General features: G+C 40.6%; 1 protein-coding gene across 2 annotated transcripts; it reads right to left on the reverse strand.

The window, feature by feature from the left end:
• Positions 1 to 1,861: 1,861 nt before the first annotated feature.
• zgc:154055 (uncharacterized protein LOC556036 homolog) lies at positions 1,862 to 10,416 on the reverse strand. Of its 2 annotated transcripts, XM_031580666.2 has the most exons (11): positions 9,432 to 10,416; positions 8,884 to 8,940; positions 8,264 to 8,372; positions 7,962 to 8,087; positions 7,242 to 7,415; positions 6,903 to 7,120; positions 6,469 to 6,630; positions 5,564 to 5,705; positions 3,328 to 3,548; positions 2,899 to 3,050; positions 1,862 to 2,374 (listed from the first exon to the last, which is right to left on the reverse strand). In XM_031580666.2, exons 1-11 carry the CDS (start codon positions 9,635 to 9,637, stop codon positions 2,280 to 2,282), a joined length of 1,662 nt encoding a protein of 553 aa, XP_031436526.1. In that variant the 5' UTR covers positions 9,638 to 10,416; the 3' UTR covers positions 1,862 to 2,279. The 2 variants fall into 2 exon arrangements, with proteins under 2 accessions (XP_031436526.1, XP_031436527.1); XM_031580667.2 differs by lacking the exon at positions 8,884 to 8,940 and having other exon boundaries at positions 9,432 to 10,413.
• Between the last annotated feature and the right edge of the window lie 2,265 nt (positions 10,417 to 12,681).

Here is a 12,681-nt window from a genome sequence, read left to right on the forward strand (position 1 = left end):
CGGACGCGCACATAGCCATGTTCCTCTGCGACGGTCACTGACAAAATGCATGCAGCATGTTATAGATTCCACAATCCCAAATACTTCACTTACTTCAGTGGGGGTTAAAGTTGGCGCCAGATGACCACCAGGTCACCACTACCATGTCTGACAAATTAAACTAAACAGTAAACATAAATAGTTCAATACATTCTAAGCTAAAGAGGGCAAATTAGAATAGCAGATAGAATGAACTAAAACAGTCAAAGAGTCAGAAATGCTTTCAAAAAGTATATATTATTTCAGGTCACAATCAATAAAAACATAGGGGCGTATGTATACCTGGCTAGCACAGACAGACTGTTCGTCCTAGGCTAGAATCTCTGATTTTTTTAAGGCGGATCCAGAAAAATCCCAAAAAGAGACCGCATTCATTAATGTTACACATCTAACAAGACCGTTCCACCTTAAATCTTAAAGGGTGTAAAGATGCAGGTCCCTTTTAAAAGTGAATGAAACAAAACAGTAGGCACTGAAAACCACAATAATCAGAGCTAGATCATTGTATCATTGTACTATAAAACTCGTAAAGAACAGGCAAAAATGCAAAAAACAAAACTATGCTGGAAAAGCCATAAGCAAAACCAAAATCCGGGCAAGCCAGCAGACCAGGTGTAGCATGGCTAGCACCCTCAGTAGAGGTGTAGGGTTGATCTCTTTGACCACGACTTTCCTCTTCTTCTAAATCAGATTCAGATACCCCTTGCATTTCTCCTTCTTCCTCAACGTCACACGATTCTTCTACTCGTGGAATTTTGGGTATGAAAAACCGATCCATTATTGTGAATTTGTTGATACTACCGCTTGACTTTGACAGTGCACTAGCTCTCTTTCTCCTTCAATCGTCAGGAAACGTCAACGTTCACGCATGCGACGTTTCTGTGTCGTGCTACGTGAACAATCTGTTCATTTCAATCTGTTATTATTTTCTTTTGTGATTGAAATATTATTATCACACAATAAATTAAATTAAGAACGCAGAATTAAATTAATTAACAATAATACATAAAACATTATTTTCTTGGGGGTGCTATGGCTAATCCAGGGGGAGCTATAGCACCCCCTAGCCCCCCCCCCTGGCGCCGCCCCTGGATACAGAGCACATAATTTGCCCATATCCGGAATATGAGACATATAAGAAGGGAGATTAATCGACCCTCCCTCTGGTGGTAGCGTTCCTATCTCTGTGCGAAATTAATGGGACGAAATTATCGCTCCACATCGAAAAGTTAGAGGAATGGCTTCCGTGATATAGGCTTTGAGACAAACGTTATTTATTCTGTTCATCAAAGTGTATGTTCACCCACATTTTGAACCGTTTCGATTTGTTTTGTAACAAGCTAACAATCATAGATAACGTCACCGGTTTGCGCCTCACCCAGAGCCTAGAGGTTGGCTCTGGCCTCACCGGGCTGACCAAAATGCCAATTTGTATTGTTTGGCTGGCTGAATATTTTTGTAATAATATAAAGTGCATACCGCGTGGTTATAACCATCATAGGTCAGGGCATGTGGAGCCGCTACTCACGGGAAGAGCTGACAGGCAACGTTAGGGCTAACGTGAAGGACAAGAGACAAGAGATAGCCTAGAGATGCTACAGTGAGCAGGGAAAGCGACTTGAGTTCCACGCTAGTTTGTTTATGAAACAAAAGTAGCAATTTCAAAATTGTAAAAGAAGGCAAAATATCGTTCGAAGTTTTCACAGTTACTGTACAAGCACTGAAAACCATTTGTTTTTCGATAACTTTACTGATATTGCTTCGTAGCATTTAAAATTAATCTGGACTATGCATGACTGAATGTACAGTGGAGTAACGTGCATAAACTAAAAACAATTTTAATTTACCTTTGTCACCAATCCAAGTTTTACAAAATACATAACGGAGACCTCTAGTGGGATAAAAAAGAAGTAAAATGTTTGGCACACCAAATATAAAAATAAAACATGTTTTAATTGTAGGCTACTTGTAAATGATTTACAGCAGTTTGCGAAAACATGTAAATGAAATATAAATGTCAGGAATTTGGCAAATGTAGCCTTTATGTGTCAATGACAAGGATGCACGCTCACATTCACAGGGTCAAAACAACAGGTGGGTATCCTAAGCTCTGCCTCAAGCTCAATGTCTCTACCAGTTTTCATTTACTCCACATTCGCCTTTGTAGGGTCTGTTAATCTTAGAGCAAAGACACCCATAAGGCACTTGATGCAGTGATGAGGTGGCCTGTTTACTGGGCCTCAGCTCCCACCACAGTGCTCTGTCACAATGCTCCAGATCTGATCCCGCACCTCCTCCATGGTCTGGGAATGATCTGCCCACCTTAAAAACAATCCTGTACAAACAACCCAAAAGATAAAGTCACATCTTAGGTTGATTTACCGCAGATTACAAAACATTTTCACACATAACAGGCCAAGTGAGATTCCCTGAGAAAAGCAGGGAAAGATCCCATCATATGACACCTCTGAGGAATTTTCCCTTCCTGGACACTGACAACATAAACGCCATACTTGACATTTGAGCCAGGATCAACAAGGCCTTAAAAACAATATATCAAATTATGCATATGTTAATATGTAATACTTAACTCATAGTGTAATAGAAATGTTCATCCTTCTTTACACATGTTACAAACAGTAACCCTCAATTTCTTCTAAGGATCCTTGTTACTGTAAGTCTTACCATCTATTAGCGGTGACTGTTGTAACTTGGGTTTACTTAGACAAAGGAATAGCCTAAAGGAAATGTCAACACTGGACCTCAAGTTCAAGTCGCTTTTCCCGATGAATGATAATGACTGAAATGCTGCACTGGCATTTGGTAATGCTGTAGGAGGTCTTCATTAGGTCAACATACCTTCCCAGAGGTGCAGTGACTGGGGTTGTACAGAGGGCCAAATAGCAAAGTCTGTTGGCTCATACAGAGGATTTATGTACTGCTCCCTCTCACTGGACTTTAACAAGAATTGAAACAAACAGTGAGTTCTGTCTTTCGCTCCAAGTGCACACCTGTGGTTAAAGACAAAAAACATTTATAAAGTCTAATAGATGACACAAAAATGATAGTACAGACAAAGGAAAGGCAAACCGTTAAAATTATTTGAATGGTGAATTCTGTTGGAACAGATCTCCTGAACAATATTTAGGCCTATGCCTTCAATGTACTGTATGTCGCTCTGATTCATTGTTTGTTTGAAACTACTTAGTTCAAATGCTTATGTACAAAGAGATAATAGAAATGCAATCCAAAATCTGTTATTACAGTAATAACTCACAGCCCCCTCACCGTTCCTGCTCGTTGTTGCAGAGGAAGGTCCCAAAGTCTGAGGCATAGGCCTCCTGGGCCAGCCGCAGCAGCAGTGGCTCCCCCAGCTCCAGAGCCAGGGGAAACTGACGGCCCAGCTGCCAAACGCAGTCCAGCAGCAGTAGAAAGATGGGGGCCTCCTGCTTCAGACGGGCATGGGAGTAGGCCGAGCGGGCACAACGCAGCTGGAAGGGATGACCTGCCTGAACCGGAAGTGCCCAAATACAGACACGCAGAGTGAGTCACGTTTAATGCAAATCATTCAGAACTTAAAGGTCAGTCCACAGTTCTGGGGAAAGATTGATATTTGAGCTGAACAGCCAATCAAATGACACCCCACTCTTGCATGATCCGGAAGCAACGTGTTGATTGGCTGGACTTGTTTCTAGCTCGGTCCAGGCCTCTGTGTTTGTTTCTCTTTTTAAAACCCTCTATACCCGAATAGAATTCTAGAACAAATACCTGAGAAAACCAGCAAATTCCTTTATTTTTTGTTATACTGTAAACAAACAGTTACAGTTAGAAAACAAAAGAAAAATGAGAATTACAAGTTTGTTTTGTTTGAAAGGGCATAAATAGTTTTTTAATATGATATAAAATATGTATTAGCGACATCTACAAATATTAAAATACATAGCTTTACATACACCCTAAAGTTCAAATTCATAACCAGTTCCGTTTTGAACAGTACTGTAGATGTATTTATTACATTTAATATCTTCTTGATGTATTTAATTAGTATTTGTTATATATTTTGTAAATAAATATTAAACAATGTATCAACACTACTAAACCATATAGGTAACCAACATTTTTTGCTAATTTGGCCGAAAACACCAACCTCTATGCCTCTTCAAATGCATCCTGGTGCAATACATTTGTGGAGGAGATGAAGGTGTTTGTGGGAATAAACATCCTCATGGGTATCCATCATTTACCCTCTTATCTTGACTACTGGTCATCCGATCCAGCCTTACAAGTGTCCTATGTGGCAGACACCATGCCACGAAATAGGTATGAGGAGTTGTTCAGATACCTACACTGTTCAAAACCAGGGATAGCAGACTCTGGTGAAAAGCTTCAGAAAGTGAGACCATTACAGTTTTTTCCAATCATTTTCACACTTGGTTCAATACAATGTACACTTTCTCAAAACACTTAACACATCCAGCATATCAGTAGACTATGTGAACTACTGAAATGTCACCACAGATCAGCATTAGGGCTGCAGGACACGTCTAGTGGTAGTCTCATGTGTTGTTGTTGTTTCACTTACTGTACTGGGAAAGAAAAGTGTCTGTACACTTTTTTGTGCTATAGTGTACCACAAAAAATGTAGCATGGAGCTGTCTTGAGGCATATAGCTGAATTTCATATTTACTGTATTTCCTTTTATATTACATATTTTATGTGTACAAGGTGTGATACATGTTTCTTTTCTTTTGCAAGACAACACTAAACTGTGCAAAAATAGAGGATACAGCAACACATAAAATATGCATTTTGCAATGCTTCAAGTTGTCTGTGTTTTTAAGGTCACTGTACTTTGAGTGACACTTTGAGTAGTCTTCCTGAGAGAGAACATTTGCTAAAGTTACGGCAGCATGAGTCACTTTTGGGTAAAGTATGAAGTGTTTTGGTGGTTGTAGTGTATTTTGCACCAAAGGTTAAGGTCTGTAAAGCCCACTGTGTGAAGAGTTTGGAAAAAGTGTACATGGTATTGAAACAAGTGTGAAAATGATCGGAAAAAACTGTATGTGTGTCTTCCAGGAGAATGTCCTAAAACTTCTTTGGTCATGGAAAAATCTCTCAGTAGGTGAGGCCATGATTAAACGTGATGAGTCGTCGTCATTGGTGCACAAAAATACGGTCTCATCCAGTGAGAACAGACGCGGACGTCTCTGATTGCTAGCCATAACTGCAAGAGACACTGTAACCCTCAGGCGATCTGTCAGTAGCGAAGTCTAGTTAAAGAGCTGGGACTGTATACAAACACCAGTTTTTTTTAGCACACACACTGAACAGACAGCCAGAGGACCATGAGGAGCAATTAGCTGAATTTGACAAAGGTGTATTGGATTAGAATGGATTGGACTAGACTAGATTAAACTAGAATGGACTGCACCTTTAAACTCAGAAAAACATGGGCAAATGAGAGGTTATCAAACTGTGACAGTCATGAACATAATTGTGTTTGTACTAAGTTCAGGATGCTTACCTGTACCCATTCCCTCTCCAGCAGAGACAGGAACCCTTTCAGGGTGCGGGTTTCTGGGTCCAGTATCAGCTGAGCCAAAGTACATACTAACAGGGTGGTATCAGTGCCTTCAGAACCATGGACCAGGACAGAGTGACCATCCCTGCTCCAGCACCAAAACAACAAAATAATCAGTTGTCAAATCATTTACAGGTAATCATATTTGGTGTTAATCATCACCGTATTAAGTGAAGGACGGGACGGGCACATATAATGCACTCTGTCTTTTGAATGGTTATTACTGGTGTATACGTTTACATTTTCAAATATTTTGTATGAACCCACTACAACTGTAGAAGCACTCCTGTCTCTGTTAGGCTTATATATTTTGCATTTTCAGTGTAACTGTAGATTGTGTAGGATTTTCTGCCAAACAAGGTCGAGAAACCATACAAACCCATTTTAAATACATAACTGTCAAAAAACAGCTTCAGTTCATAGTGGTTTTCCGTTAATGCTGCATGTCAAAATGGTGAGCACAGAGACCACACCACATATGTGGAAAAAAAAGAACATCGTGCTGTGTATTTTAGTCTGGACACAACATATCCTCCCTCACAACTGTAATATAGGTAAGGCATGTTGAAGTGCAGTGTGTAATGCCTGAACATGCCTTATAAGAAAATCCCTGTCTGTGATGTTTTGCTATGATTGTAATATTAAAATGGATATGGAATATGTACACTAAGAGCAGTGTAGACATAGAGATATAGATACAGTATATGGTATATCTGGTGCATGTGATTCAGGAAGTCACGAGTTGTTCAAATCCCTGTGTATAAATAATTCTAAACAATGATACCTGAGCAACATGTAGACTTCAGTGTGTAAATATGATAAATCTTTTTAAGCTTTTGTTCTCTCACCTCTCCACACACTCGGCCACTAGGCCTGCTGTTGACAGAGCACTGTGGATATGAGTGAGCCACTTAGAGTTCTCCAGCTTACTGAGCCAGCGGTCCATGTTGTGTGACTGATCTCCACACGCTTCGACCAGCTTTATAAGGCTCTCCTGGAGCACCTTACCCCTATATAGACACGTAAACACGTATACATATACATGCTTACAGGCATATATACGCATACAAGACATAGATATGTGCACACACACAAACATACATTTACTGTACATGTATGTATATAGGCTTACACACACATACAGGACATGTACACGAGCACACACACTTACACATGAGTCAATTACTGTAACTTTTACATCCATCAAATTCATCAAAAAACTGAGGTCCATCAAATACATGAAGACATTTCATGACAAAGACATAGACTAATGGGCAAAAACCTCTCCATGTGGCGATGGAGTCTCTTCCATGAGTTATAGCAGGACTTAGACTCGAAGCCGCCCCCCGTCATCCTGGCCTGATGGGCTTGTTGGGCAGAGCGGGTGTCTATGATGTAACCTCGCTCTGAGCTGTCTATCACAGTCTGTAGGAGGAGCTCGTCCTCCTTACAGCGTTTCCTATTGGCTCCCGTCAGCGGCTGGCTGCTGCGCACAATCACCTAGGAAACAGAAATCCAGACATGATAAAGCTTTAATACTTTCCTGCGGTTTTAAAGGCAGAGATATTCTACGCTATATGAGGCTGCCAGTCCTTTACTGTGCTGACGTTCTGTTGTTTACCATGCCGTTTTTCTGATGGTAGTAGCTGAGCACTGGGAAGCGCCCTCCCTGTCTGAATCGGGCTGCCTTCACCAGCATCTGGTCATCTACAGACTGAGGCACTATAACAGTGGGCGGGTATGAAGGACAGATGGAGAAGTCAGAGTTGATGTTACTCAGCCTCCACTTGGCCTGCTGTCCTCAGGGAGCAATCAGAGAAGACAGTATTAGGAAGAACTGAGGAAGGATAGATTTAGTAGAATTTCAAAGTATTTCCACCAAAAAGATGTAATTAACACATCTATATCTCTAACCAGTAAGTTTAAAAGATGTAATTAACACACATATATATATATATCCCTTATCAGTAAGCTTGTGCTTTTTCCCCTTATTAGTGCATGGTCATATGAAACTGAAATAAACTGAGAATGTATTTAATTATCATTTTAAAAGAAATGCCTAAATGGGAACATATCTGGGATGTTGTTACGTCCACTCCTGCTCAGAACAACATGTATCAAACAAGTAACCGCTTCCTGTATACCATTGCCCCAGAAACGCAATGCCTGGTTTCCTGTGCTAAAAAGGATGTGATGCTGACTACGGGTTGCTTGCTACACACAACCCTTATTTTTTGACTTCCTGTGACCAGTAAGGACATGAAAGGTGTATTTATGTTTGACAGTGTCTGGGTTGAAGGGTTGCATACGTGCATGAACATGTTTCGGAGCAAATGCTTACCAGAGCCCCTAACTGATCATAGTGCTTCTCGAGAGTCGATAAGCCCCATGAGTCATCTAGACTAAGACAAGAAGGCCTGTAGAAGAATGGGTACATTTCTGTAACACTGTCCAATGAAGAGAGAGCCTACAAAAGACAGCAAAAGACACAATAAGAGTAGAATGTGTGTGTGTGTGTGTGTGTGTGTGTGTGTGTGTGTGTGTGTGTGTGTGTGTGTGTATGTACACTGTTACATTACATTGACAAGCAAACTAATGCTAATATCACCACAAGTTCAAATACATAGTGAATATCTAGCATACTTCAATGGAGCTGGCAATGTTCAGGCATTCCTCCATGCCTGGAATGTCCAGCTGAAGAATGCACAAGTCCTTACACTTAATGGTGATAGTGCCAGAGGATCCCACCGCCCTACAAGTGAAAGACAGATACTCTTAAATCCAACCCTGCACAGCTCACTCCCACACCCTGAGCTGAATATCCCGCTGGCTAAAGGCAGACAGACCAAACACAGAGTCTGCATTAGGAGGGTCTTCAGGGGCCCTGTGAAGCCTCTGTTTTCCCAGTGCACACTGGACAGAATGCACAGTTAATCGTCGCCACTCCAAACGACAAAGAGAAAGAGAGAGAAATTGATATGTGAAGCTAAAAGCATGATGCAGGGTCAAACAATGAGGGCCAAGTCCTGATCTTCAGACACTCAGGCTCTCATTACAAGACAATGAGATGGAAATATTACCTTTATGAGGGACCAAATGACAACAGAGGAATTTACAAAGGTAATATTTCCCAACAATATGTTTGCTTGTCAGCTGCTGTCAGAACACACAAGTAGGCACACACACAAGCTTAGACACACACACATATAATGCACACACATGGCATGGGAATACAATGCAAACACATGGCCAATCTGTCAAACCTGAAATTTGAGCCTGTGTTAAGGCTTTGGCTAGAGTATCCCAGCAGGTTCTCCACACTGATAAGGAGGAGGGAGAATTGATGTTACAGTGGATAAGTGTTAGTACTGATGTGGATTAGAAACAGACCCTAAATAGTCTGATTACTATGTACATCTGTGCATAAACGGTCATCTGCTGAATGAAGCTAGAACAGACGGGCTAGGAAGTTGTTGCTGTTAATATTTCAGCTAGGTATCTCATGCAAAGACTGATAAGTGTTTTTTCTGCTGCCTAGACCTCCATTCAGGGTCAAATTGTATCTTTGCAGCAGGCACCATGTTTGAGTTGAATTACAGAACACATATTAGTTGAATTACAGAATGCATCTGTAATGGCAACATTACCAATCAATGTATCTCGTGTGTTGGCTTATAGACTTGCGTAGTCATTCTTCTAACTGAAAAGCTTTCCAGCGAAAGAGACGACAGTTACCAGCTGTTGAAAGTCAGTGATTGTATACGTCTCCCAGTGTTCAACAGGCCTCAAGGCGAGGAAATACTTTACTCACCTTTTCTCGATGGCGTCGATGTTTCTAAGCAATAAAAGAAGTTGCCAGGAGCTGTCTCCACTCCTGTCTGAGAAGAGTAGGTGATGGCCAGTTACGCACAGCGTTCCTTTCATCGGCGCATGGAAAGGTGCTTTCAGAACAACATCCTCAACGTTTGCTGTTTTAATATGTTCTGAGAATTCCATTGATTTCAGACAAGCGCGCATGCAACGCAGTAAAGAACGAATGTTTGAAATATTTGGAAGAGACGCAAGAGGGAAAGCTTACAACTCCCACCTCTTCATGGCCCAAGACATAGAAAGGTTGCAACTTCAAGATTTATAAAAAAAATGAATTCGCTGTTGAAGACCGCCGCTAAAGGGATCACACAGTTGTTTTCCACACTGGCATCGCACTTCAGGTTGTTCTCGAGATAAGAAAAGTAGCCTATTATTAGAATTCCGCTCGTTATCTTGGACATGTTTGCTACCATAGCGAAAGTGTTCAGCACGCCCGGTATTTAACCAGGCCAGCCCTTATAGTAAACTCATAACAAAAGAAGGAAGTGAACTCGTTTCCTTTCAAAAATAAGATTTGAAACCAGTGCCCACGCCACCAGACACATTTAAAAGTAATAGTGCTTTATACATAGGTTGAATTTGTATAATGTTATAGCGTTCAAGTAGCTTACGCGTAACATTTCACCTGAATAACGATTATTACGTTGTAGGCTCCGACAATAATGGAACAACGGTGTGGCGACAACTTAATGATTATGTGTCAAACTCTCTGTCTCAAAAGTCTCCGTTTGTTGTGTAACATTGCATTTGACACCTACAATAATTTGACACACTTAATAACACTTGACAGTTACAACTTTTCATATGGCTTCATAAAGACTGACTACATCTATCAGCTGTTAGAAAGGCAGAGTGAACCGAGTAACGAAGTCCATGCAGAACTAGCCTACATTGCTTTTTGAAAATGTAAACAGTAATACTAATAATAATTTATTTTATTTGTAATGCACTCTTCATTCAAAAGAATCTCAGAGTGCCAACATATTAGAAACTAACTATAATAATACAATTAAATTAATTAACATAAGCATAATAGAAAACTTTTTAACATTTTAACATACGATTTAACACAAGGCCAGAAATGCCTTCCTGAATAAAAATGTTTTTAGTCCAGCTTTAAAGGAGTCCAGCGTCTGGGTTGCCCTGGTCAGGGAGGCTGTTCCATAAGCGTGGCGCTGCCGAGCAAAAGGCCCGGTCGCCCATGGTGCGGAGCTTGGTTTTGGGGATGCGGAGGAGCGAGCTGTTTGAAGACCTGAGGGTGCAGGTGGAGGTTTGGGGAGTAATTAATTCTTGCCGGTAGGGAGGTGCATGCCCATTTATGCATGTATGGGTGAGTATAAGGACTTTGTAGTCAATCCGGAAAGAGACAGGGAGCCAGTGTAGTGAATGTAATATTGGTGTTATGTGCTCATATTTCCGGACCCTCATCAGGATCCTGGCAGCGCTGTTTTGGATGTATTGCAGCTTCTGGATGTTCTTGCCAGTGATCCCATAGAAAAGCGAATTACAATAGTCCAGTTTTGAGGAGATAAAGGCGTGGACAAGCTTCTCTGCATCTGATAGGGTTAAAGTGGGGCGGAGTTTGGAGATGTTTCTTAGATGATAAAAGGAAGTTTTGCACAGGTGTTTTATATGGTCATTTAAGGTCAGGTGAGGGTCAAACCTAACTCCGAGATTAGTGACTGTGGAGGAGAGGCGGATGACCTGGCACCCAGCACCCAGGGGAGGGAGGAGAAGGGAAGGGGAAACAATCAGAAATATGGCAGATTAACTCATGCACATATCAGGATGAGCATGCTAGCATACATGTGGTAAATGTACACAATAAATACAAACATAACATGATACATACACATTTCATAGAGGATAAGGTGGGGAGAGAGCATTGAAGTACTGCAGAACAGCTTAATGGGTATAGTGTGCTTGTAAGGTTACTATTACAAGGGTAAGTAGAATAATGGAACAGAAAACTATGTCAATGGTGGCAATTATTTACATTGCAGGAAAATGCAAGCACAGAGTATAGGGGAAGTATAAGCACATGACAGTGTGGTGGGGTAGGTGTAGGCCTAGGGTTTCTACAAGTAGATCAGGTGGAGAGCCTACAGCAGGATCCCACAGTGAAGGTAGTCTAGACTAGGAGGGGAAGAAAGACAAAGTGAATGGGTAAAGTTTGGCTGCCATTACGTGTGTACTTAATGAATATGGTAATGAGGAACAATGTTTCCACAGCCATCAGCATTTGCGAGCAAAGGTCACGCTGTAAGAGAGAGAAAATTTGGTTAGTAAACATCAATTTGATAAACAAATAAAGAGATACATTTAGGTAAACAGATTACATTAATATGGCCACTTTATCAGTATTCACATAGTATGATACAAAAGGAGAAGGAGAGGGAAAGGCTGCCTGGCAGGGTGTATGGGAATTTTATTTATGTTTAGTTTTGATGAGACGTTTAGGCATTCAGGCCTATATAAAGTAGGCAGTGTCATTTTTTAATGGCACCATAAAAACAAATGCAATTCACCTTAACTGAAATTGGAAAGCAGGAAACAGTAAAAATTATAATTAAACTATTTGAGTTAATAAATCAGGTCAGAAGTCAGACCTTTTCATTTCTCTCCTTTGACCTATGCAAAGGTGTTAGCACTCAAAAGTGTGACAAGATAAATTGATGCACAACGCATATTATTCGGTATGTCGATTAAGCAATATGGTGCAGTACAGGTGTTTTTTAATGCCACATACATCTTTAAATGAGCCTACATATCTAGACACAGCACATGAATAGATACAGCTGATCAGCATACATGCTAAAGAACCTACAGTGCTCACATTTCCATTGATGAATTTAGCAGTCTATTTTATTTAACAAATTAAAAAGTAACATTCAGACTTTATCAATCAGGAATCAAACCCCTGACCTCGGTGCTGCTAACACACTGCTTTATTAATTGCCCCACCTATACTAATACACTGCTTTATTAAGTGCCCCACCTATACTAACACACTGCTTTATTAAGTGCCCCACCTATTGACCTACAGAATGACTTGCAGACTGCTATTCCAATATCTTCTCATACACATGTAAAGCAAAACAAAAACGTCCCTTCATACTTCACACAAAACATTTTAAAAAGTTCTTTAAAAAAGCAAAAGAAAAGCTGCAAACATTTTTAAATCCTTGGGT

The sequence above is a fragment of the Clupea harengus genome, chromosome 14, assembly GCF_900700415.2.
Source record: "Clupea harengus chromosome 14, Ch_v2.0.2, whole genome shotgun sequence".
Taxonomy (NCBI): domain Eukaryota; kingdom Metazoa; phylum Chordata; class Actinopteri; order Clupeiformes; family Clupeidae; genus Clupea; species Clupea harengus.

Bases quoted from the DNA above. Each gene is read 5' to 3' on its own strand.
- zgc:154055 (XM_031580666.2), bottom strand. From the start codon at position 9,637: ATGCGCGCTTGTCTGAAATCAATGGAATTCTCAGAACATATTAAAACA. The intron at 8,941-9,431 runs GTGAGTAAAGTA...CCTCCTTATCAG, and splicing joins ATCGACGCCATCGAGAAAAG to TGTGGAGAACCTGCTGGGAT. The intron at 3,549-5,563 runs GTAAGCATCCTG...CTTCCGGTTCAG, and splicing joins TGGAGAGGGAATGGGTACAG to GCAGGTCATCCCTTCCAGCT.